This window comes from Saprolegnia parasitica (assembly GCF_000151545.1).
Source record: "Saprolegnia parasitica CBS 223.65 unplaced genomic scaffold supercont2.26, whole genome shotgun sequence".
NCBI lineage: Eukaryota > Oomycota > Saprolegniomycetes > Saprolegniales > Saprolegniaceae > Saprolegnia > Saprolegnia parasitica.
The window spans coordinates 6,282-30,231 of NW_012156420.1; the positions used below are offsets into that span (position 1 = coordinate 6,282).

Genomic DNA, 23,950 nt, shown 5'->3' on the forward strand with positions numbered 1-23,950 from the left:
CCGCCTACCGCGTCCGAACCGACGAGACGACGACCGACGACAAGTGGGTCGTGGCGCGGTCCATCGACGACGCGACGGCGACGGCGATGACGCTCTACGACCTTTCGCCGGGGTCGTTTACCCTCGAGCAAGACGAAGACGTTCTCGATACGTGGTTTAGCTCGGCGCTGCTCCCGCTCTCATCGCTCGTATCAACTTGATACTAAAGGTGGCAAGTCCCACTGGCGCTTGTAGGAGTGGCCGACCGACGACCGCGTTCCCGAGTCCATTCGCCACTTGTATCCGATGTCGCTCCTCGAGACGGGCTCGGACATTCTTTTCTTCTGGGTCGCTCGCATGAGCATGCTCTGCACCGAGGTATCAAGTTTGTATCAAGGGATTTTGACTAAGATCTAATATGTAGCTCAGCGGCGGCACGCAGCCCTTCAAGGCCGTGTGGCTGCACCCGATGGTGCGCGACAAGGCGGGTCGCAAGATGTCCAAGAGCCTTGGCAACGTCATCGACCCGCTGCACGTGATTGGCGGCATCGACCTCCCGACGCTCCTCGACGGCCTCCACGTAACCTCGGCCTCGTCGATACCTTGATACACTGATCCTTGTTTTTCTAGCAAGGCAATCTGGATCCGAAGGAGCGCGCGCGGGCCGAGAAGGAGCTCAAGAAGGAGTTTCCGAACGGCCTCCCGAGCTGCGGCACGGACGCCCTCCGGCTCACGCTGGCCTCGTACCTGTCGCAAGGTACTACTACGATTATTATCCATACGACGCATCCATATCTCTCCATCTATCGATCGATCTAGGCCGCCAAATCAACATGGATCTCCAGCGCGTCGTGGCGTCGCGGCACTTTTGCAACAAGATGTGGAACGCGTTGCGGTACGCGCTGCCGCTCGTGCAGACGACGTCGTCGTCTTCGCTCGAGTCGCACGCACCGTCTATGAGTCTGGCGGACCGCTGGATCCTCAGCCGCCTGGTACGACGATATGGCACCACCAAAGGGCATTTGGATATGGACGTTCTACTAGGCGGACGCAGTGACCAAGGTGCACGACGGCTACGGCACGTTCAAGCTTGCTACGAGCGCGAATGCGGCCCAGCGCTTCTTCATCCAGGAGCTCTGCGACGTGTACATTGAATTCTCCAAGCCCGTTCTGTACCACGAGGATGCGCACGCCAAGGAGGCCGCCAAGGCGACGCTGACGACTGCGTTGGACACGTCGCTGCGTCTGCTGCATCCGATCATGCCCTTTGTGACCGAAGAGCTCTGGTACGACGACCTAAGAACGTAGTGCTAGGCGTCACCTCGGTGTCTGTAGGCAGCGGCTCCAAGGTGGCAGTGAGCACTCGCTCATGACGGCCGCGTTCCCCGACCCTGCGCAGTGGGCGCGCTGGGTCGACCGCGACGCCGAAGCAAGCATGCAGGTTTCGATTATCGATGGGTTTTCTTTCTCGACTTCTGGATCAAACACTGGATGGTGTAGGCGGTACTGGATGTCATGCACGCGGTGCGGTCGTTGCGGCACACGCGCAAGACGCTGGCGCCGGATGCGTCGACCGTCGAGTAATCATCACCTTGTTCCCGTTGACGAACCGACCGGTGTTCGTAGTGGCTTGAAGATTCAGTGCAGCGATGCGACGACGATGGCGCTCCTGGAGCGGAACTTGAGCGTACGTCGTCTCTGTCGCAAGCGGCTGGATGTACCCGATCCATAGGACATTGAAGCGCAATGCCGGGCCGGCCCGGTCGCGCTTCTGACCACCGCCGCCGACGAGACCAAGTCGCCGCGCCACGTCTGGCTCACGCACTCGCTGCACGAGCACTGCCAAGGTAATGGTCGATTAGCGATGCACGCCGAAGGATCTGCGACGGATCTGCAGTGGGATCGCTGGCGACGCGTGGATTGCTCATTGGGTGTGTATAAAAACGTAGTGCTGTTGCCGCTGCCGATCGGGCTCGAGACCAGCGGCCGCATCTCGGCCGAGGTCGACCGGCTCACCAAGCGCCAGGCCAAGGCCGCCAAGACGCTGGCGATGCTAAACGCCAAGCGTGCCGACCCCAAGTACGCTGCGAACGTCCCCGAAGCCATTCAGGCGCAGGACGACGAACGCATCGCGCAAGCCAGTGTCGAGCACGCCAGTCTCGGGGAGAGTTTGGCCGCACTGGCGACGCTGCAGGCGCAGGTTGACCGGCTCCAGCGTACTTGAACCTAGACCTATAGACGCCAACGATGTGAGGAAGCCAAGAATACACTGTATGCAGTGCACTGATTTATGATGGGTCGGACAGCTGTGTCGGCGTCAGTCCAACCGAGTTGCTTTGCATTTCGAAAAGCTACGTTCGCTGCACGCTGGATGTCGCGGGCTGCGTGTTATAACAGCGCTTGATTCGGTGGTCTACAGTAGTATGCGCGCGGGTGGCACCAGACGTAAACACCTACTGCGAACCCAGACGCTCCAAATCTCTCGTCACTTGCGCACAAATTAGTGTGACCTCGAGCCCAGCTCTCGAGCGCTGGCTCGTGGGTGGTCGGGTTAGCGACAGGCGCACACCTACTAGTACGTCCAGCTGCTGCTGTCGGAAGAAAAATGATCTCGGCGCAACGGCTAACGCCACATCGACCGTTGACCGGCCTCAAAGGGGACAGAGATACTTGACAGAGATGAGCTGCGCCTTGTTAACACCCTCGGCCGTCGGCAATAATCTCGGCGAGCGTACTTGCCACTTGCGTATCCAGCGTCGCGCAGTGCCATCTTCCCGCCTACCACTGTCCCGCGTACTGTCGTTCCCAGTTATAACACCCTGCGCTAACAAGCCTCCCGTTCAGAGATCTCGAAGCCCAGCTGGCGTGTGACACGTGGTGACAAGTCACATGTGCGTCGGAGCTGCCAAGACCACTTCTCATCACCGTCTCAAATAGATCGCCCACGGGCCTCGGACGCGCCATGGACGCCGGCGCGGGAGCGCTATGCCAGCTAGAGTTGACCTCATATCCAGGGCTCCTATTTATACTGCGCTTTCTATTAAAGAGGTTGCTTCCTCGTTGCGTCTCGCTGCCTGCGCGCGCTTGTAAAATCTTCTGTTGTATTCCGAACCGCGCCGAACCCATTTCAAAGCACTTGAAGTTTGTATATGCCAGCACATATCCCCTGCCAAGCTGGTCGGCAGCCAGCTATGGAGACAGTCTGGAGAAAGCGGACCAAGCATCGCGTCAGGGCCCTCGGCCACCCCGAGCGTGTACGGCCGTACGTTCACCGTGCATTCGTGTATACTGTAATCAAGATAAGTCGAACACGTACAGATACAATTCTGGCGTCACTGGAAGGTGACAAGTCGCCAGTTGCCAATTTCCAGCACCGAAATCCCACGACCACCATGGCCCAGAAGCTCTCGCTCGCGTTCCTCCTGCACGACTTTGGCTCGCGCTCGAGCTGCCCGCAGAGCCCCGAGACGAGCGCGATGAGCCTGCGCAGTCCACGCGTGAGCCCGCTCATGGCCAAGACGCGGTCGCCGCCCGCGCCGCGCTCGCGCCCGTGCAAGCACGCGGGCTGCACCAAGTTTGCCGTGACGCGCGGCCACTGCATCGCCCACGGCGGCGGCAAGCGCTGCAGCGTGGCCGACTGCCCGAGCGGCGCCAAGACCAACGGCCTCTGCTGGAAGCACGGCGGCTCCAAGACGTGCTCGTTCCCCAACTGCTCCAACCGCTCCAAGACGTACGGCGTGTGCTGGTCCCATGGCGGCGGCAAGCAGTGCAGCGAGGCTGACTGCACAAAGACGGCGCTGCGCCACGGCCTCTGCTGGGCGCACGGCGGCGGCAAGCGCTGCCGCGCCGACGGCTGTCAACGGCCAGCGTACGAGCGCAACGACAACCTCTGCGACGTCCACTGCTCCAAGAAGAAGCACCGGAGCGCGCCGTATTAGTGTATATATATATCTCACGTATTTAATAGTTGTCAGCGTATTCTTTCTTTGGTATATTGGCGGTGCTGGACGAGGTTCTGGGCCGTTGGTCCGCGTCTGAATGAACGAACGTCAAGTACATGCGCAGACGTTTGCCACCGAGGGTCAGGTGGCTTTGGTCGGCGGCGGCGCGCTTCTACCACTGCCGGCCATCGACGACGATGCATGACAGACATGGGCAGCTCTGCGAAGACTGCGTCGCGTCCTCCTCGACCATGAACATCAATGCTGATTTCTGCCTCGCCATCAAGTAAGATCTTGCCGAGCGTCACTCGCAGCGACTCGAACTCACTTCGGGTTACGACGGCGAAAGGGGCTTCATCTTGCTACTGCAAAAGCTGGTATGTTGGAAGTACCAGTGCTTGTCATGAACTCGTTCGACACGAATCACACCTTTGACCATTGGCAGAGCGCAAGGCAGCCACAACACGTCCATGACTCTTTTGGAAACCTTTCAACGCGAATTGTTTGCAGGTGTCTTCTTCGTCGCGACCCTATGCATCGCCAGGCGCTTCAACACTTGGCCTCGCAACGTAAGAGGCTCGCATGAACAAAGCCATTCGACCGATTTTCATCCTGCTGCCACCAACTGCACCACCTCGGAGCGGCCCCGCCGATGCACTGGGGGAGGTATTATTGCTACTCCACTTGCTTGGAGGAAACCAAAGATAGAAACCAGAACTGTAAGTCAACTAAATTCAGCGTCCTCGAACGCCTCGTCGGCACAGCGCAGCCCACGCGTCCAGCTCGCCACCATTCACCTCCGACAGCGATGGCGTCCGCTGCTTTGTACAAAGCTGCGTTTGAGAAGCATCTTCAGTCCCAGTCGTATGTCTTTCGCACCAAACCGTCTCCTCAACTGAGCCCAACAGTCGCTCTGGACGGCGTCGACGGTCACCTCGCCGAGCCATGGACACCGACGCAAGAGCAGCAGCTCACGGCGCTTCACACCAATATCGTTCCTGCCGCCAAGATCACGATCCTCAACGCCCATAAATGGAGCAAGCACCTCGAGACAAGGATTCTCCCAGCTTTGCAGCGGGCCCTCCGCGTCAAATGTCATGTCCGTGTGGTCTTGTCCCATCTCTGCATCGACTCTGTCGGGACGACGCTGGCACCAACGCCAGAGATACCGCATGCCGTCGGAACGCTTCTGGTGTCCTTCAAGTCCACATATACCGGCGGCGAGCTAACATTCACCAACGGCACCGACGTATTGGAACTAACGGCGTCGCAGCAAGCAGTGCAGACCTTTGCTTCGTTCAACCACATTACGAGTGCACCGATCACATCCGGCTGTCGCGTGGCCCTTGTGTATGCCTTGACGAGCGACCCCGAAGCGTGGGTGCCACCGCCGACCCGAAATGACGTCATCGAAGCCTTTGCCGCGATCGCTCGGGACCCACCGCATGACATTCAGCGCATTGCGCGCGCAGTCCATGTCGTTGTTGCATATCCGGAAACTCTCTCGTTTCAACACCTCAAGTGCATCGACAAGACGCTTGTGGACATCCTCGTGGCGACAAATGGCTATGACATTTCGCTGGTCGACTTTCAAGAGACCTCGCCCCCCACCCCCGACGTCTACGGCGGCTATGATTTTGAGGATGACTCGTGGGACGAGGACCCCTATTTCGAGTACAAAGTGCGGTACGAGAACTGCGTTACTCGCATCCAAAGCCTTGCTGACATCCCCTTCGCCGTGACGTCGGGTGTCAGAAACAAGGGCGCCGACCTCTTCTTGAGCGTCGATGCTTCCGCCAACAGGTCCGAGTGCCCCGCCACCGCAGTCCTTTTCTGGCCCAAGCGCTGCCGCGTGGCCATCGCTGGTCCGTCGCGCGCCGTGTCTTTGCTGAAAGAGGCCATTCGCAACGGTCAAATCATAGACCTCTTTGGTCTCAGTCTCCACGACTTTATACTCGGTACGCTGACGGCGTTCGACGTTGCTGCGACCAACAACAGCGACGCCGTTGAGCTCGGGTATCTCTTGCTCCGGTACAAGGACGCCGAGTTACTCAAGCGCTTCCTCCGGAATACACTGTCCCTTTCGACCTGGCGAAGTGACGGCGCCGCGCAATGTCTCCACGAGAGCTTGGAAACCTTTGGGTGGCCGACGCTGCTACCAGCTGTCGAGGCCTTTCTTGCACGCGTGGTCAAGAAGTACGACGGCACCCATGCTATTTGTCGCCTCCTTGCCAGCTTGGCGGGTCTCACGACGGAGCGTGAAGCTGTCTGTCCGCCGTTGAACCAGCCGTTCGCTGGCGAGTTTCTCAAGGCGTGCTGGCAGGCGGCGCTCATGGAGCCCCATTTCAAACCTGGTGACGCCCCCACCGAGCACTCCATTCTGTTGGATTGGTACTTTGACACTGGGTTGCCGACGCGGCCGGGCGACAACTACCTCGGTCAGTGGCTACCACCTCCAGTCCTCTTGATGGTCGACAGCTTTCTGTATTCGCGCCGCGTCGGCGCGCCCTCGGCGCTCACGGCGGCTCCGTCGCCATGGCATCAATTGAAGTATCTTCCCAAGGCCTTGCTGGCGGCCATTCCGCTTCAGCCATCACTACAGCAAGCGCCGTACGTTGCCGCCATCAAGACTGCGTTGACTGCGCAGTCCAAGGGCGCGCATTTGAGCGCATATGAAATTGCGGCCTTGCTGCAGTACATGGAGGTCGTCGGTGGTTTTGATGCGACGCTCCTAGCGACGTCTCGAGCCTTTGCCCGACCGATCACCGACATCTTACCGGCCATTCTGATGTTCGTCCAGCGCGCGCCTCTATCGACGGCAACGGGCGCTCTCGTGACAAGCTTTCTGCTCGATTTCGCCCCGACACTCGAGCATCCACGCCGCGACAGCTACGGCAAAAGCCCAACCAGCTCGGTCGCCGACCTTCTCAGTGCCCTCGTGATCGTGTCGCCCAAAGCGGCGCGGAAGTGTGCGGCCGAATGGCGCTCGGCGCTACCGGGAACTCTCGACGCCACCCGCGATGAGCTCTGGCCGCTCGTCGAGGAGCTGCGGCGCCAGGTATCGGATGCGCGCTTTCGAGAATTGCTCGTCTACTTGGCCTCCGAGTGCCGGGCGGCGTTTGTCAGCGGCGGTGCGCTTGCCCCGCTGCCAGCCTTCACTGACTACGCCTTCACCGACATTGAAATCGATGCAGCCCACTGCGGCGGTTGCGCTGACTTCCGCCGCTTTCTCCGCACCGGCTGTGATACAGTGATGACGATTGAGATGTCTCTCTGCCTCGAGATCGAGTGCGCCGTCCAGCGTCACCCTCAGCAGCTCGAACTCGAGCGCGACTATGAAGGCGAGTTGGACTATTTTATCCTGCGGAAGCGAACGCAGCCTGGCATGGCGTCGACGGGCGCAGCCGAAGCCCACTCGCGCCGCGAGGACGTGCGTTGGAACGACATACAGCGCGTCAAACAGCTTAATGCGCTGCTAGCAGACCTCACACCGAACCCTTCGGTACGTCCGTCAAGAATATCCCGGTGGAAGTTGAGAGATTGACCCTCTGCTGCGTGGTAGGAACCCAAGAGGGGCAAGAAGCGCCGGATCCCAAACGCATGACAACCTGTACAACATTGCGTCATGATTTACATATTCCAAGAATGGTACTTTACATTGACTCGATGCCAACGGATGCGTCGACGAGGGACGAGGCGGTCGCTGGAGATTTCGACAAACCGTTCAGTTGGCTTGTGAGCATGCCCGTGCTTCTGTGCTTCGGTTGTGCATAGAACTCTCTGCCATTGCGATTTTATAATCGGGATGGGACGTCAAAAACGCGGTGTTTACGCCTGTACATGCTAGGATGCATCGAGTGGTGCGAAGCTCAAGAGTAGGTAGTCCATGCTACTCCTTCCAACACTCAACTAATGTCCGTCAACACGAAGGAGTCGCATCGTTTCATTTCCTTTACATATTTAGCCGGCGCCCTCATCATGGAGCAAAACCAAGAGAAGAAGACGACCGAGCACCAAGCGATCGACTTTTACCAAAAGGCAAGTCCTCCTCGATCGTCTGTCTGAATCATGCGACAGAGATGACAATATTGTTGTCTAGGGGGTCGAAATCGCCCATAGCGCGACGGGGGTCGAGGACCACGTCAAGGCCATTGAGCTCATCTCGATGGCGATTGCAGTCCGACCTGGCCACGCCCGATATTTCCTCGCGCGCGGCAACAGCTTCCGCGCCATCAACGAGTTTGAAGCGGCGATCTCCGACTTTGACATGGCCATTTCGCTCGACGACAAGTGTCCGACCTACTATGCCAGTCGAGGCACGTGCTTCCGCAAGGTTCCCCTGACGTCTCTCGCGCACTCTGAGAATATTTGCGTAGCTCGGACGGGCCGCCGATGCGCTGGAAGACTTCACCCTTGCAATCGAGTACGATACGAAGCGGGTACAAGGAGCAAAAATGCATTCGAGAGGCCAGAATGTTGTTGTGAGTAGGGCACGCACTATTTCAACCGCGCGCTCGTCCTCTACGATATCAACCACTATGAGCTCGCGATCAGCGACTTTACAAAGGCCCTCGACGATGCATCGGGTGGACCTCGCACCGAATTTCGCGCGCTCCATAGCCGCGGCAACTGCTACCGCCGGCTCGGCCTCTTTGGTATCTCGTTCGCAGACGTAGCGTGGAGAGATTTCTTGCACGACGTAGACAAGTGCGTGGACGACATGATGCAAGCGATCAAGCTTGAACCGCGCAACTCGGCAGTCTACAACTCGCTCGCGCAGTGCTACATGGAGGTAGCATTCCTGGACCATTCATGTCCATGTGGTCACGGCAATCAATGCTAGTACCATGATGTGGAAAGTGCGATCAAGCACTTCTCGACCGCCATCACGCTCCTGGATTCGAACCCTGCGTACTACAACAACCGCGGCCAAGCGTACTTTGAAAAGGTATTCAATATTGATAAAAACGGCAAGAAAAATGCTAAATGCTAAAAATAACGGGGATTAGGGCCACGAGTACGATCGCATGGCGCTCGCAGATTTTCATTTGGCCATCAAACTTGACGGCAAGGACGCGCAGGCCTACTACAACCGCGGTCTGACGCGCATCGCGGTCGCGCTCGAGGAACTGTCGGCCCAAGAAAGCGCCAACCAGATCGCGCGCGACCTCCTTCTACGCTCCGAGATCGAGTCGGAGGACCGGTAGCCAATGCCACGCACATGGTACAAGGATGGCATGGGAGTAATAGGAGTCGACCCAAGACTGGCAGCAACGGCACGACGGCCGAAGCGCCGGCGACGACCACCGGCGCGATGAGCATATTTGAGCAGCTTGAAGCCGCGCTGGCCGACATGGACATGGCGTGCTCTGTCGTACCCGAGTCGCCGCGGTACCTCTTCGGGAAGGCCATGGTCATGCATCTTAAGCGGCACCCGCAGCAGACGCAGCTCTTTCTCGAGATGGCGCTGCAGCTCGACCCTGCCCACGTATATATATATATCATCTGCATGTGCATTTCGTAAAAGGTGGCATCTCACTCATGGGTAGGTGGCCTCCAAGTACCACATTGGGCTCCTCCAGCACGAGAGCAACCAGCACGAGGCAGCGATCGCAACGTTCACAGCGGCCATCCACGACTTGCCAAGCGAACCAGCGTTCCTCGCCGCCCGCGCGCTCGTGTTTCAAGACGTCGGTCTCCACGAGCTCGCGATCGAGGTGCAATCTATCAGAACTGAGAGGCCATCGAGACAGACTAATAGATTATAGGACTACTCGAGTGCGATTGCGGTGGCGCCATTGCCCGACGCACTCCATGTCTACCACCGCGGCGAGAGCCATTTGCGGCTGAGTCATTTTGACGCAGCGGTCGCCGACCTCTCGCTGGCGCTGACCCTTGGTGCGTCAGGCCCCGGTGTTTACAACGCGCGGGGGCTCGCGCACCGCGGGCTTGGGCTGTATGAGCTCGCGATCGCCGACCTCTCGGTGCGAGTTCGTCATCTCGGACGCATTCAAAGTGATAGATAGAGCTGCGTCGAGCTCAACAAGCGCGAGCCAAGCTTCCGGCTGCACCGCGCGATCTGCTACCTCGAGTGCCGCGAGTATCCAAAGGCCCATGCCGACCTGGCCGTCGGCCTCAAGCTCGCGCCGGGGGACCCGCGGCTTCTCTTCCACGCAGGCATGGTCCTGTTCCACCGGCTGCAATTCCCCGAGGCCATCTTGCAGCTGCGATCGGCGCTCGCCCACGCTCCGAGCGTCTCGTACCTCTCGGAAATGTGCGACTTGATACTCTCTTGATACAAAAAAGACTTCTCACCTCTAGTCACTACTACATTGGCCTATCGTACGCCTCGATCGAGCGCTGCATGGACGCGATCGAGAGCTTCACGGACGCGATTGCAACGGTACCGTGACTACAATAGTATCAATGTATCGAGGTATCAACTAGGCGCCGGACGAGCGCCTCGTGTACTACCACGAGCGCGCCAAGGCGCTGCAGCTCGAGCGCTACTACGACGAGGCGATCGAGGATTTCTCCCGCGTCCTCCAAGGGAATCCGACCAACGCCCATGCGGCCTTCCGCCGCGGCTTTGCGTTCAAGGCGCTCGGTCGCCACGCCGAAGCCGCCGCCGACATCCAAAAGGCGCGGCTGCTCGACCCGACCAACCCGCGGCTCATGGTCAACTTCAAGGAGCTCCATGGCACCGACTGCATCGTCCTCTGCGCACCGGGGCACGAAAAGACCTTTTAACGATTTCCAGATCAAAATATCAATCTATCAGCCTCGTTGTGCACCGTTGCACTGAAAACCTTTTCACGATCCAAATATCGGATACCTCTTCTTGACGACAACTGGTGGTTGAATGGGGAAGCACCTGATGGACCGCTTGGGCGTCGGTGCGCAGGATCCCCACAAGACAGCTACCGGTCGACCGTATGTCCATGCATACCCAACCTGACATAGACGATGCTGGCAATAGAGTCAAGACACCAAGTATTAAACAAGTTCATGCAGGATTGCATTCAGCGTTAGCAAGGTAGAGACATTTAGTCGACTTCCTCCATCGTCGACTCCTCCATGCCATCGTCGCCCTCGAGCGGCGGGAGGTCATCGAGGTTCTCGTCAACCACATCATCGTCGTCGATGCTGAGGCCGAGCTTGATGAGGCGGTGGATGCGGTTGGCAAACGTCGTAGGCTCGTCAAGCGAGAAGCCCGAGGTGAGGAGCGACGTGTCGTAGAGGAGCCAGATGAGGTCCTTGACCGTCTTGTCGCTCTTGTCGACGTCGGCCTTCTCGCGGAGCGACTTGATGATCGGGTGCATCGGGTTGATCTCCATCGTCTTCTTCGACGACATGTACGACGAGGTCGACGAGTCGCGGAGGGCCTGCGCCTTCATGATGCGCTCCATGTTGGCCGACCAGCCATACTCGCCCGTGACAAGGACACACGGCGACTCGACGATGCGGTTCGAGATCTGGACCTTCTCCACCTTCTCGTCGAGGACCTCCTTCATAAGCTTGCAGAGGCCTTCCGTGGCGGCCTTGGCCTCCTCGAACGACTTCTTCTCGTCCTCCGACTCGGACATGTCGAGGCCTTCCTTGGTGGCGCAGATGAGCTTCTTGCCCTCGTAGTCCTTGAGCTGCTGCACGGCGTACTCGTCGATGGGGTCGACCATGAAGAGGACTTCATAGCCCTTCTTCTTGAGCTTCTCAATGAACGGCGAGTTCTCGACCGACTTCTTCGACTCGCCCGTCACGTAGTAGATGCCGGGCTGGTTCTCGGGCATGCGCGAGATGTAGTCGTCGAGCGACGTGAGGTCCTCGCCCGACTTGGTCGAGTGGTAGCGCAAGAGCTTGGCAATCTTGGTGCGGTTGGTCGAGTCCTCGTGGATGCCGAGCTTGAGGTTCTTCGAGAAGGCCTCGTAGAACTTCTTGTACTTCTCGGCGTCTTCGGCGAGCTCGTTGAACATGTCCAAGCACTTCTTGACGAGGTTCTTCTTGATGACGCGGAGGATCTTGTTCTGCTGGAGCGTCTCGCGCGAGATGTTGAGCGGCAAGTCCTCCGAGTCGACCACACCCTTGACGAACGAGAGGTACTCGGGCATGAGGTCCTCGCAGTTGTCCATGATGAAGACGCGGCGCACGTAGAGCTTGATGTTGTTGAGCTTCTTCTTGGCACCACCCTCGAACATGTCGAACGGCGCGCGCTTGGGCGTGAAGAGGCACGCCTTGAACTCGAGCTGGCCCTCGACCGAGAAGTGCTTGACCGAAGCATGCTCCTCCCAGTCGTTCGTGAGCGACTTGTAGAAGGCAGCGTACTCCTCGTGCGTCACATCCTCGGGCTTGCGCATCCAGATCGGCTTCTGCGCGTTGAGGTGGTCCCACTCGTGCGAGACCTCCTTGATCTTCTTGGTCTTCTTCTTCTTGTCGTCGTCGTCCGTGACTTCCTCAATCTTGGGCTTGTCGTCGCCGTCCTTCTCCTCTTCTTCCTCGTCCTCGTCGTCCGTGACCTCCTTCTCCGTCGTCTTCTCGACGTAGAGGCGGATCGGGAAGCCAATGAACTCAGAGTGCTTCTTGACGAGGTCCTTGAGCTTGCGCTCCTCGAGGTACTCGAGCATGTCCTCCTTGAGCTTGAGGACGATGCGCGTACCACGCTGGATGGGCTCCGACGTCGTGTCGCGCGTGACCGTGAACGAGCCGCCGGCGGCCGACTCCCACACGTGCTGCTCGTCGTCGTTGTGCTTCGAGTGCACCGTGACGCGGTCAGCGACCAAGTAGGCCGAGTAGAAACCGACGCCGAACTGGCCGATCATCGAGATATCGGCGCCGGCCTGGAGGGCCTCCATGAAGGCCTTCGTGCCCGACTTGGCGATCGTGCCGAGGTTGTTCACGAGGTCGGCCTTGGTCATGCCGAGACCAGAGTCCTGGAGCGTGAGCGTGCCGTTGGCCTTGTCCGGGATGACCTTGATCTCGAGGTCTTTGTCCGAGTCGAGCACGGCCGCGTCCGTGAGCGACTGGTAGCGGATCTTGTCGAGAGCATCCGACGCGTTCGAGATGAGTTCGCGGAGGAAGACGTCCTTGTTCGAGTAGAACGTGTTGATGATGAGCGAGAGCAGCTGGTTGATGTCGGCCGAGAAGGCAAACGTTTCCGCAGAGTCAGCCATGGTAGTCGAGTTGTTGGCGAAAGGAGGCAAATCCAAAAGTGAGTTCGGATGCCCGCGGTCACGTCGAGCTTCTAGAAAGGTCGATCCAGGAGCCAATCACAAGGCAGCAAGGCAATTCAGCCAATCCCGCACGACCTTCTAGATTCCACGTATCCGGATTCTGGAAGATTCCGCCGGTTAATCGCACGTGCCACGTGATAGTAGGTTGCTGTTGTTGGATTGAAAGCGACTAACTAGAGAAGGGGCGATACGAAGCGACGGTGGCTTAAGTGAGAGAAGGCGCATACTACGAGGTGGTCTTCGTTGGTCGGTCATGTCCATTCTAGGGGTTGCCCATGGAAGAGGATACTGGTACGTGGCTAGTGGGAGCCAGCGCGACGAAGCGTTGGACATGGCGCTGCATGGCCGCGACGCGTGGCGAGGGCAGATCACCGTATCCGTACGTGGGGACTTGATACTAAATTGCCACCCGACTTGATACTACGTCCTGGCGGCAGCTTGATACTTAAGTGGTTGCTTGGTAAGAGAAGACTTGGAGTCGACACGCCAGCATTTTAAGCATTTAACACAGTAGCCCTCGGCCCTCGCATGCTGGCGGCGGTCTGTTGCTATCGGGCGCCGCACCAAGACACCAGCGTATGCGCAGAGCAGACTACAGTGACAGATCACAGAGGCAGCCACGACTCGATCGCGTCGACAAGTCCATTCGTGCAGACACAAGACAGGCTGTTAGTTAGTTAGTCGAAGACGTGTCGTATGGTCGCACGGGGCTCGTGGGCGGCGAGGCGCGGCGTGTGGATCGGGTGGCAGCGCAGGCCCGTCGCGCGCGTCGGGTCGCTTCGTCGCTCGAGCAGAAAGTACTTCATCACGTCCAGCGGCATCTTGGCTTCGTCCAGAATCCGGTGCGGGACTTCACACTCGAGTCGCTGCGAGTCGAGCCACTTGACCACGTGCAGATGGCCGTGCCATGAGGCCTTGAAGAGCGCCTCCTCGAACGCAGCATCGTCCGCCTGCGCATACAGCATCTGCACGAGCGCCAAGTGGCCAAACTTGGCAGCGATCACGACGGACCGCGGTGTCACGCCGGCGTAGCCGTGCGATAGGACGAAGGCAAGCATGGCGGTGTCGCCCTTGGAGACGACGGTCGTGACGAGGCTCGGGTACCACTGCCCGAGACGCTCCGCATGGGCGTACTGCGCCACGTGCACATGGCCGTGCATGACAGCGCAGTACAAGACGTGCGTCGCGTCCAGCCCCTTCTCGTGGAGGTAGCGCACCAACGGCAAGTGACCCCATCGCGCCGCTTCGCTCAGCAGCGACGACGGCAAGAGCGGCAGTGCGTCGCGCTGGCTGTAGAGATACTCGAGCACTGCGACGTGCCCGTACTTGGCCGCGAGGAGCCAATGCAGCTCGTCCAGCGCGATCGCGCGCTTCGTCATCACGTACGTCGCCAAGCCCACGTCGCCGATGCGCAGCGCGTAGCAAAAGAGGTGGCGGTCGTAGCCCTTGTCGCAGAGGACGTCGAGCCCGTGGGTGCCCCGTCGCGCGCGCCAGCTCGCAAAGGCGTCGGCGAGGTCGTCCGGGTCGTTGTAGTAGCAGGCGTCCTTGGTCGCGTACGCAGCGCGGAGGCGGCGCAGCACCGCGAGCGTGTCGGGCGTGCAGCCGTCCTGGTAGCGCGTGATGCTCCAGAGCAGGTCCGCCAGGCGAAGCACGCGGCCCATCGTAAAATGGAAATATGGCGACTCCAACGGATCCGAGTAGCTACCCAGGTGAGATCGGACCAATCACGTGCGATTCTCGGGTCTTATGGACCAATCAGCGCGCAGCACATCGTTACAGTTCCGTGGATCTTCTGGCGGTCCAAGCTTCCGGCGCTTGTGGCTGCTACCAAGTGCGACGAACGCTGGCGCCCGAGCGGCTAAGAGCTCGGACTTCCAGAGCGCTTGGGCTAGAGCTGGTGGCGCCGCGCTTGCCGGCTGCGCCCGCCGTACCGGTACCCAGATGCTCCCGAGAGTAGGATCGTCGCGTCGTGTCAATGCAGCAGCTTGGCGTGTCACGCGAGGAGCCGCCACAACGACGCGACGCCATCGCTTCGGACGAGGCGAGCATAAAGAGATAAGAGATGGAGTCTGAGGCGAACGGCATTACTTGGCCCAGGCGGGCGCTCCGAAGCCATCGCTTGTTCGCTGACAGGCTTGGCGGCCCCTGGTCTGCACCGTCTCATGACCAAAACACGTCGCAGCGCATCATCGAGGGCCGAGCTGAGGATGTGGCGTAGAGACAGCTTATCCTTCCGTGCACGAGGGCTATGCCACTTAATGTGCCACTGCAATGTCTTATCTTCACCTAGCAACGCCGCACGACCACAGACAGTACGCTCATGCCCCTGTCTTACTCTGCTAACGTGGCGCCTAGACTACCGCCATCCAAGTCGGTTGCAGCGCGCTTCAGAGGTCGTTGCCGATCGACATATCATCGTAAGTACCTATGCCTGGTAGCCAGGCGACGTGAAGGATCACGCGGCACGGCAGACTCGTTCCTTGGTCGAGCGAGCCATCCCACGAGAGCGGTGTCGATATGGCCTTCGTGTCGGTGTTGGCAGAGAAAGAAATCAATGGCCAAGTGTCCGTTGCTGCTTGCTGTGGCCCTGAGCGTCGACGATGAAAAGCCTGCGTAGCCCGCTCGTACAGAAAGCGGGGCACGTTGAGGTGCCCGCGCGACACGACGTGGTCGTGCTTGCACGCCATGTTGAGGGCGTCCGTGGCATAGCAGCCTTGGTGCGCGAGGTACTGGACGAGCATGCGGGTGCCGCACTCGGTAGCGGTGGCCATGAGCCGCGGTTCCAAGCGCGCATCGGCGACGCTGCAGACAAAGGCGATCACGTCCATATTGCCCACGCGGATCGCCGGTGTCCAAAACATCCAGCGAGGGAGTAAGCAGCCGCGATCATGCACATGGCGCAAGATGAAGGCGTCGTCGTAGAGGAATGCGCAGTAGTAGAGCGGTGGGCGGACCTGCGTATGCCAGAGCGCATGGAGGTGTTCGAGGAATAGCCGCCGAGCCATGTTGGCAGGACCGCGCGCATCGCCACCAGGTGCTCATACAGGCGGTTGGGTGCGTAGAAGAGAATACCATGGGGCGCCTGCATGAGCTCGAGCGTCAACAATAGAAAGCCACAGTCCAGGTCCGGTACCCGCAGGCATGGTCGCTGAAAAGAGCACCTGATGCGGAAAAGGAGCACCTACGAAAGGATCCCACGACGCTGGTGCTGCCACGAGTGCTCGTCGTGCAATAAGGGCTTGATCACGGGACATGGTATTAGCAATGTACGATTTCTTATGAGTGATACCGGCGTGGGGTCCGAGATGTAAGATCTATTCGAGCTACAGCTGCACCTTGTAGACGTTGGGGCCTTGCTTGAGCACGTAGCACTCGTTGCGCAAGATATCGATAAAGTCGCGAAAGTCGTCGACCTGCAGCGCCATGCTGTTGGCGACTTCCAGAAGCTCGTCCATACTAAACTTGGTCGAATTGCGCGTGATTGCTGCCTTCTTGAGCCGCGCCATATACGCCTTGACCTACGTTGATAGAACGATACGTTGATAGATTGATACGGTGGTCGATCGATCGATAGATTACCTTTTTCGAGAGGCTGAGACCACCCGACCGGCCAAAGTCCAAGTCACCGTCCTCGGTCGTGTACGTATCGAGCAAGCATTCTTGCATGATCTCGACCACGTCGTAGGCGTGCTGCACCTCGACGACCTCTTTGAGTTCGATCTTGGCGCGCGCCTGCGCGAGCCGGATGAGCGACTCGAGCTGCCGCATCGTGATCGGGATGCCGTCGGCCGATGTCTCGGCGTCGGCGCGCATTTTCAAATATTTTTCCTGTAAAAAGGTCTTGGCTTCCGGCGACAATTTCGGGTGGATGTATTTCCGCGCGTAGGCGATGTAGCGCCGGATGAGGTAGATCGAGATCGGTGCTTCTTGGAGCTCGGCCCAGTTGGCCATGAGCCGCTGCTTGAGCGATCCGTCGTCTGCATTCCTAATGTCGGCGGGCGGCCCTTGGCTAGCGCGCGACTGGGACCTACCCTCCATACGTACATAAGTGTAGCCAAAGAGGGAGTTGAAGTACCATTTCTTCTGCGACCCAAGACCCATTTCGACGCGCTGACGCTTCTGCTTGGACGTCAAGTGGTTGTACATGACGTGTTCCGAGAGCATGTGGTCCCGGTTCGAGTCCGGCCGGTCGAGGAGCACGAAAATCAGGTCGAAACGCGAGAGCTACGTCCGTCGATAACGAGTTTGAACATTGAAAGACGAAATTGTCTACCAACGCCGCCTTCATTTTGAGGTTCTCCGAGACGCTCCGACTTCGGTTGTAGTGCCCGCCAGAGGGGTTGGCGGCTGCAATTACCGACGTCCGTGCGTTCAAGTTGCATACGATGCCTAGCTCGATGGTCACACACGTTGTTCATGTACCTGCATTGTCGTACCCGCCTTGGCAATGCTAATGCTCTGCTGCTCCATGGCCTCCAGTAGTGCTTGGTAGTCGATGCCCATCTTGTCAAACTCGTCAATGCAACACACTCCCTACGCGTTTCCGGCGCTTGACACATTGATACAACCGTTCTCGCGTCTACCTGGTCGGCGAGAACGAGCGCGCCGGCTTCGAGAGCGTAGTCACCGGACGAGTCCTTGACCATGGTGACCGTGAGCCCCGTCGTCGTCGTCGTGTTGCCGCCGACGTAAATGCCGCGCGGTGTCACCATCGAGACGGCCCGCAACATCTAAAATGTGATCTTCCATGGTCCGTTGTTGTCGAGACGTGGATGACGGAGGGACCTGGCTCTTCCCGAGACCCGGGTCACCGACCATGAGCACGTGCGAGTCGCTGCGGGTGAAGCCCGCATCCTCCTTGCGCTGGGCGCCGCCAAAGAGAGCGAGCAAAAGCCCCGCCTACCGGCTACGCTCGTATCTCGATCGTTGCAGCACGGTACTTCTTACCTTGACGAGCTCGTTGCGGAAGATGCCAGGACAAAACGAGTGAATGAGCCGGTCAAACACGCGGTCCATGTGAGCGATCTTGTAGATGCCATCGAGGTCCTACACTTAACGTCACAACGAGCCGTGACGACGTCGCGTCCTTGCCTCGGCGGTAAACTCGACGTTCTCTTGGGTCGATGACGCCTACGCGACGCCGATAAGCTCGCTTTTGTGAAAGCATATTGAAGACGACCTCGGACTGCGTGATGCTCGTCACTGAATTCGCGACGAGGTAGAGCACATAGAGGCTGCTGGCCTGGGCTTGCTTGCCGTACTTGCCGCCGTGGAGCTCCGAGTTCATGGCCTTGACCGCGCCACAGACTGTGACGACACTGCCAGGCACACACGAGTCGACGAGGTCTTCCAAGAGCTCGACTTCGACCATGCGCGGAATGCGTCCCGCGGCCGCGTCGCAGTTGTCGACCTCCTGTAGCCTAGTCGCGATCGCCATAAGAACGTAGACTGTCGTTTGTATCAACTTGATCTTTTGAAAGTCGACCGTGCGCGCCGAGCTGCGGTGCGGCACGAGCGCGGCCTTGCTTCTGCAGCTGGCACAGCTCGGCGGCGGGTCAAAGTTGCCGTCGGGAAAGTACCGGGGCGTGACGCCTTCGCATTTCTCGCAGAGGAACTCGCACCAGACGACAAGCGGCTTGATCGCGTTGACGCGGATGACCGTGCCCGTGACGCTGACGAACGTGTCGACGGCGTGGGCCTTGAGGTCGCCGATCGCCGTCTCGGGCTCCCAGCCCACGATGCGCACGTGGATCTTGTCCTTGGTCATCACGAGCTTATCGCGCGGAAGCATGTCGTACTCGGAAGCCGCAATCTCGTCTTCGTGGCGCAGCTATAGTGCGTCGTGTTCGGCGTAGGAGATGGAGTAGGTCGTAATACCATGCACAGCGCGAGGCCCAGCGACCGGAGGTAGTGCTCGTACCCGACCGTGAAGCACTCTTGCGCGTCGTCGCCAAAGAGGCTAAAGAGGTGCTTGGCAAGGATCGTCACGACCGTCGCCTCCATGAGGTTGACCTAGCCATCATCATCATCATCATCCTGCATACAAAGATGCGTGGACGAACATGGGCGAGGAAGCCGTCGGGCTGCCGGCAGTCGCGGAGGAGCGCGTGGAACTGGAGCAGCGGCCCGAGGAAGTCAGACTTGACGAGGTCGACGTCGTCCTCCGAGCCAAAGTACTCCTTCCATAGCGGCAAGAGCGCGTCCGCCCACTCGGCTTCGGTGAGCATGGTTGCCAATTACATTCGGCATTTTGCATTTTAAATTCGGCATATGGACCTATACCGTCCTTCGTGGCGCGCAGAAACCAACGCCGACGTCTCAAGTGCGCCCACACTGGTGCTGGTGACCTCATCGAGGGCACGCACGCACGCACGCGCCACATCCAGAGTCCCTCGCAATGACGGATCCATGCGATGGCTCGACAGATCGGTAGGATAAAAACACCCAACACCATGGCAGACGATCTTGAACAGGCATATTTATGAGGCGACCTAGCACCATGGTGGTGTGTTAGGTAGACGAGTACGAAGCGATTACAAGCGCGAGGGCGGCGGCGTCGGGCCAGCGTTCTCGTGGGACAGTGGCAGCGGCGGTACTTGGTGCAGCAGGTGGTCGTCGACGTGGAAGGCCCAGCGCTTCTGCGCCTTGAGAAGGTGGCGCATGCTCTCTTGGTCCGCTTCATCGACGGCGAGGCCGCGCTTGAGCGGCATTTTATGTTGCCCTTCGTCGAGGTTGATGACGGTGAAGTACCCCGTGTGGGACTTGCGCTTCTCGTTCTGGCCAATGCGCTCGATGAAGACCTCGACTTCGACCTCGAGGGTATGGCGCCTAGGACCAATAAGCACGTGTACGTTCTTATAGAGACGAGTGCGTACCGAACCATGACGACACGCGACTTCATGCTGACAATGTCGATGGGCGTAATGGGCAGCTTGAAGAAGATGCGGTTCATCGAGATGGTCACCATGGACACGTTCTGGGTAAACTTGCGGGCGCAAAAGACCGCAACGCGGTCCTACCAGATTATGCCGAGTCGATTCCAGACTTCAGAATTCAGATTTCAGACCATCCACTGGAGGATTTCGCCACCAAAGATCGTGTTGTTCATGTTGAGGTGCTTGGGCATGAACCAGTTTTTGACTTCGACGAGCGTGTCGCGCACGGGCACGAACGACTCGCGCGACGTCGACATCGGGTAGACCTGCAGCATGTCCTCGGTGATGTGCGCCATCGCGTCCACGTCTTCCTGGTACGTCCGCCACGTGGTCGCGAGCTCCTTGCGATGCACGGCCTTCTCCGCCCTATAGCATCCATACCGGATCAATATATGGCGAAGAGACCATGCAGATGACGACGCACAGAAACGCAACGAGGTCGGGCTGCGACGACGACGTGAGCGCCGGGAGCCCCGGGCGCGGCCGGCCCTTGGCATCAATGGCCACAAACGTGATGATCGCGTCGTGGGTGTGCGTGACCTTGCCCGTCAGCATCTCTTCGCGGTACCCCGTGAGCTGCACGGCCGTCGACGAGTTGCTCGTGCTTAAGACGCGGCCCTCGAGGCGGAAGAGGTCGCCATGGAACACGGGCTTGTGCGAGTCGACTTGGTCAAAGCTCACGGTCGCGACAGGGCCGTTGGCGACCCTAGGCGTCCATGATGAGCATCATGGTCGTAGAAGGATGGACGTACTTGGCGGCGACGGCGGCGCCGACGACGTCCATGCGCTCGAGCACCGGGCCTTGGCTGAGCCACTGCCCGCGCAGGCTCTCTTCGCCCTACGGATGGATGCATTAGTCGCATGCGGCCATGCATGGAGGCGACGCCTACGATGATGTCGGCGAAGGACATGTGCGTCGACTCAAGCGCGATGCTGCTGCTCTTCCGCGTCGTCGTCATCATCGTCGTCGTCCGGGGGCCGTGCCCAAGATGCAAATTTCGTAGTTTCCGCCACATTGCAACCAGATCGGAAACTAACCAAGATCCGTCAACATTGAAATCCGGATACGCAGACGATCCGGATACCATCAAGATCATGACCGAACTCGCTGGGACGACTGCATCTCCTCGCTGACTACAGTCGTCATACTTGTTACTAGTGCTACAGTACTACCGGTACCCGCACCAAGCTCACTGCTGTCTATCTCAACGCGATCGAGGCGTCCACTGCCTTGCAGTATAAATAAGCACTGCCTGGCCATAAAAGTAGGGTTGAAGCTCCCTGGTCATTTTTGTAGCGAGTCTTCTCGTGGTCTATCTCTATTCTGGGTTATGTATGTTGTCTAAATCTTGATGCTCATCTTGTCTTGCTGCCGGGTCGAGAACGGGACGGGAAACTGATTGTTGGAGAGCGGAATGGGCGGGAATTGGTGCAAGTGCTGGCCTTCCAAGTCGAATTCCCAGCGCTTCTGCGCCTTCAAAAGGTAGCGCATGCCATCCTGGTCGGCTTCATCGACCGCGAGACCCGTCTTGATGAACGCCGGACGCTGCGCAGCGTCGAGGTTGACGCACGTAAAGTAACCCGAGTGCGACTTCTTCTTCTCGCCCGACCCCATGCGCTCGACAAACACCTCGACTTCGACCTCGAGCGTGTGGCGGCTACAATGCAGAGACGTCATATAAGACAATATTCTTGTGCATGATGTAGACTGTACCGAACGCTCACAACGTGCGCGCGCATCGACACAATGTCCTCGGTGGTCACGGGCGACTTGAAGCTAATGCGGTTCACCGACACGGTCGCCATGTTGACGCTCTTGCAAAATTTCTTGGCACAGAACGCCGCGACCTTGTCCTAAAGAACGCATAATTAACGACGCGGTCACGGAGGATCGATGTGCGTACCATCCACTGGAGAAGGTCGCCCCCAAAGATCGTGTTGTTGTTGTTGAGGTGCTTGGGCATGAACCAGTTTTGGACCTCGACGAGCGTGTCCCGCACGGGCACGAACGACTGCCGGTACTTGCTCAGCTCGAATTCTTGAAGCATGTCGGCGGTGACCTGCGGCAGTGCGTCGACGTCTTCCTGCACCGCATTCCAGCGGGCCGCAAGCTCCTTGCGCTGCTGCGCCTTCTCCGCCCTATCCGACAGTAAGAAAAATGGATTCTAGACTGTACTTTATAGACACACCGATCGTCCATCATGGTCGGGTCGACCTCGGACGTCATCGGCGGCAGCGACGGCCGCGGGCGGCCCTGGCCATCGATGGCCACGAGCGTAATGATGGCGTCGTGCGTGTGTTGGATGTCGCCCGTCAAGACGTCGACACGGTACCCCGTGATCTGGATCGAGGTCGCCGACCGGCTCGCGTTGAGCACTTGTCCTTCAAGGCGGAAGAGGTCGCCATAGAAGACCGGGCGGTGCGACCGGACCTGGTCGAGGCTGATTGTCGCCGCGGGGCCCTTCGTGAGCTTGGCCGAGATCGCGAAGCCGAGCACGTCCATGCGCTCGAGGATCGGGCCGTGGTTGAGCCACCGGCCGCGCGCGCCGCCATCGTCGTCCTAGTACCAAGAGTAAGATCGTATATACGATATGGCAGGATATGGATATTCTTGTACAATGATGTCCGCGTACGACATGCGCGTCGACTCGATCGAGACGGGCGTGAGAATCGGCGACGACGCAAAAGACCGGGCGAGCGACTTGCGGAGCGCGAGCATGATGAAATTACGAAATGGATGCAGACGTGGATGGCGAGGATGCCCCGTGGCGATTACCTTGGCACGGCTTCTGAGACATGTCGATGGAAATCACGTTGCTAAACCCATTTGGATTGGCTCGCAGCGCCAAAGTGCACACGCCGCACGTGCCACCGAGTGTCGAGACGACTCGCACGAGTTTGCCGTTGAAGTTGCGACGACTGTCACATGTTGTGTCCGGACAGGCGCGCCGGCCGATCTTGATGGCGCCACATCTCGCCTCTGCGAGAACGATATAAGACGAGCATTGTTCTCAGGATTTAGTGCAGGTCTGAAGAAGGTATCTGAGGTCGCCTTCGCCTATTAAATGCAACGTTCATGGTTTGCAGTGGACACCATGCGCGAGGTAGAGTCGATGACAAGATTGAATCCTGCATCCTGACATGGTCGCGTCAACGTCCTCGATTGGTCAACGCTGGCGCATGTCGGCACGGCATTCATACCAGCCGCCCAGCTACATGTCGAGCAGCCGAGGCCCGCGAACAGTCCCTCGCGAATCTTGAAGGGAAGCGAAGCTCAGAGAGAAGCTGGCAGTCGCAATATGCATGCAATGACAAGACCAGTAGCACGGCGCCCTGGAAGACCACATGCAGTACCGATAGATCGCAGCTTTCGGCTGGGATCTTGACCACACGTAAAGTTGACAAAGCGCTTCTAAGTGCACGAGCTCTCACGTTCCAATGCGATGAATTGACCCGCCCATCGAACCCGATCCTAGGTCGGAGATGCTTACTAACGTTAAATAACATGCCAATGGGATACTCCCTTGTGGCAACGCAATATGCAATATAACACGGGAAATGGCCTACGAAATTTCCACCCTGGTGTACTGCAAAGCACACGTTTCACACATGTGGTCTTCCGGATAAAATTAGATTATCCGTAGCACTGGCCGGCCGCAGAGCTTTAAGGTCCACCGCTCTGATGCCTGGGACGATCTGGATCGACGACGAGGAAGCGCTTGTCTTCGACTTCGAGGCCGCGCTGCCTGCGCTCCTCGCCGCAGCCTCGACGGCGCTGCCGCAGGACGAAGATGCGAAGAAGGACTTTAAGCGAGGTACGGTCGTCTGCCGGCATTGGCTGCGCGGCCTCTGCATGAAGGGCGACAACTGC

General features: G+C 58.8%; 9 protein-coding genes across 9 annotated transcripts in view; 4 read left to right on the plus strand and 5 right to left on the minus strand.

Annotated features, from left to right (window-relative positions):
* Positions 1 to 1,563, plus strand: part of SPRG_22194 (valyl-tRNA synthetase) — a gene marked incomplete at both ends in the record, with an annotated part of 3,278 nt that extends 1,715 nt beyond the window's left edge. The window contains 8 exons of the mRNA XM_012346080.1: positions 27 to 188; positions 235 to 357; positions 404 to 559; positions 610 to 736; positions 799 to 971; positions 1,024 to 1,283; positions 1,315 to 1,420; positions 1,480 to 1,563. Coding sequence (XP_012201470.1) covers positions 27 to 188; positions 235 to 357; positions 404 to 559; positions 610 to 736; positions 799 to 971; positions 1,024 to 1,283; positions 1,315 to 1,420; positions 1,480 to 1,563 — 1,191 coding nt within the window. The remainder of the gene's footprint in view (positions 1 to 26; positions 189 to 234; positions 358 to 403; positions 560 to 609; positions 737 to 798; positions 972 to 1,023; positions 1,284 to 1,314; positions 1,421 to 1,479) is intronic.
* A 76-nt stretch (positions 1,564 to 1,639) lies between these two features.
* Positions 1,640 to 2,203, plus strand: SPRG_20339 (hypothetical protein; the record flags this gene model as incomplete). The annotated part of the gene is made up of 3 exons (XM_012346067.1): positions 1,640 to 1,666; positions 1,712 to 1,826; positions 1,929 to 2,203. 3 exons carry the CDS (start codon positions 1,640 to 1,642, stop codon positions 2,201 to 2,203), a joined length of 417 nt encoding a protein of 138 aa, XP_012201457.1.
* A 1,168-nt stretch (positions 2,204 to 3,371) lies between these two features.
* SPRG_07098 (hypothetical protein) lies at positions 3,372 to 3,917 on the plus strand (the record flags this gene model as incomplete). The annotated part of the gene is made up of 1 exon (XM_012345895.1): positions 3,372 to 3,917. One exon carries the CDS (start codon positions 3,372 to 3,374, stop codon positions 3,915 to 3,917), a length of 546 nt encoding a protein of 181 aa, XP_012201285.1.
* An 811-nt stretch (positions 3,918 to 4,728) lies between these two features.
* On the plus strand, positions 4,729 to 10,670 carry SPRG_07099 (hypothetical protein; the record flags this gene model as incomplete). The annotated part of the gene is made up of 13 exons (XM_012345896.1): positions 4,729 to 7,422; positions 8,020 to 8,253; positions 8,297 to 8,359; positions 8,410 to 8,575; positions 8,624 to 8,712; positions 8,764 to 8,868; positions 8,930 to 9,123; positions 9,171 to 9,408; positions 9,470 to 9,637; positions 9,689 to 9,904; positions 9,947 to 10,194; positions 10,242 to 10,323; positions 10,368 to 10,670. 13 exons carry the CDS (start codon positions 4,729 to 4,731, stop codon positions 10,668 to 10,670), a joined length of 4,800 nt encoding a protein of 1,599 aa, XP_012201286.1.
* A 260-nt stretch (positions 10,671 to 10,930) lies between these two features.
* SPRG_07100 (heat shock protein) lies at positions 10,931 to 13,122 on the minus strand. Its single transcript, XM_012345897.1, has one exon. It carries the CDS (start codon positions 13,082 to 13,084, stop codon positions 10,967 to 10,969), a length of 2,118 nt encoding a protein of 705 aa, XP_012201287.1. The 5' UTR covers positions 13,085 to 13,122; the 3' UTR covers positions 10,931 to 10,966.
* A 699-nt stretch (positions 13,123 to 13,821) lies between these two features.
* On the minus strand, positions 13,822 to 14,805 carry SPRG_07101 (hypothetical protein; the record flags this gene model as incomplete). The annotated part of the gene is made up of 2 exons (XM_012345898.1): positions 13,822 to 13,921; positions 13,946 to 14,805. The coding sequence occupies 2 exons, from the start codon at positions 14,803 to 14,805 to the stop codon at positions 13,822 to 13,824; spliced, it is 960 nt and encodes a 319-aa protein (XP_012201288.1).
* Positions 14,806 to 16,467: 1,662 nt separating this feature from the next.
* Positions 16,468 to 19,371, minus strand: SPRG_07102 (hypothetical protein; the record flags this gene model as incomplete). Its single annotated transcript, XM_012345899.1, has 11 exons — positions 16,468 to 16,662; positions 16,724 to 17,368; positions 17,418 to 17,533; positions 17,581 to 17,677; positions 17,728 to 17,874; positions 17,930 to 18,043; positions 18,092 to 18,190; positions 18,279 to 18,564; positions 18,610 to 18,974; positions 19,022 to 19,156; positions 19,207 to 19,371. 11 exons carry the CDS (start codon positions 19,369 to 19,371, stop codon positions 16,468 to 16,470), a joined length of 2,364 nt encoding a protein of 787 aa, XP_012201289.1.
* A 306-nt stretch (positions 19,372 to 19,677) lies between these two features.
* SPRG_07103 (hypothetical protein) lies at positions 19,678 to 21,101 on the minus strand (the record flags this gene model as incomplete). Its single annotated transcript, XM_012345900.1, has 6 exons — positions 20,970 to 21,101; positions 20,832 to 20,917; positions 20,504 to 20,785; positions 20,211 to 20,445; positions 20,020 to 20,159; positions 19,678 to 19,972 (listed from the first exon to the last, which is right to left on the minus strand). Exons 1-6 carry the CDS (start codon positions 21,093 to 21,095, stop codon positions 19,678 to 19,680), a joined length of 1,164 nt encoding a protein of 387 aa, XP_012201290.1. The 5' UTR covers positions 21,096 to 21,101.
* Positions 21,102 to 21,335: 234 nt separating this feature from the next.
* On the minus strand, positions 21,336 to 22,803 carry SPRG_07104 (hypothetical protein). The gene is made up of 5 exons (XM_012345901.1): positions 22,697 to 22,803; positions 22,269 to 22,639; positions 21,984 to 22,218; positions 21,794 to 21,933; positions 21,336 to 21,737 (listed from the first exon to the last, which is right to left on the minus strand). Exons 1-5 carry the CDS (start codon positions 22,796 to 22,798, stop codon positions 21,422 to 21,424), a joined length of 1,164 nt encoding a protein of 387 aa, XP_012201291.1. The 5' UTR covers positions 22,799 to 22,803; the 3' UTR covers positions 21,336 to 21,421.
* Positions 22,804 to 23,950: the final 1,147 nt, after the last annotated feature.

Coding starts and splice junctions, on each gene's coding strand:
- SPRG_07100 (XM_012345897.1), bottom strand. CDS start 13,084: ATGGCTGACTCTGCGGAAACGTTTGCCTTCTCGGCCGACATCAACCAG.
- SPRG_07104 (XM_012345901.1), bottom strand. CDS start 22,798: ATGCTCGCGCTCCGCAAGTCGCTCGCCCGGTCTTTTGCGTCGTCGCCG. Junction 22,640..22,696: donor TGTCGTACGCGGACATCATT/GTACAAGAATAT, acceptor TCTTGGTACTAG/GACGACGATGGCGGCGCGCG. Junction 21,934..21,983: donor GCGACCTTCTCCAGTGGATG/GTACGCACATCG, acceptor TGCGTTCTTTAG/GACAAGGTCGCGGCGTTCTG.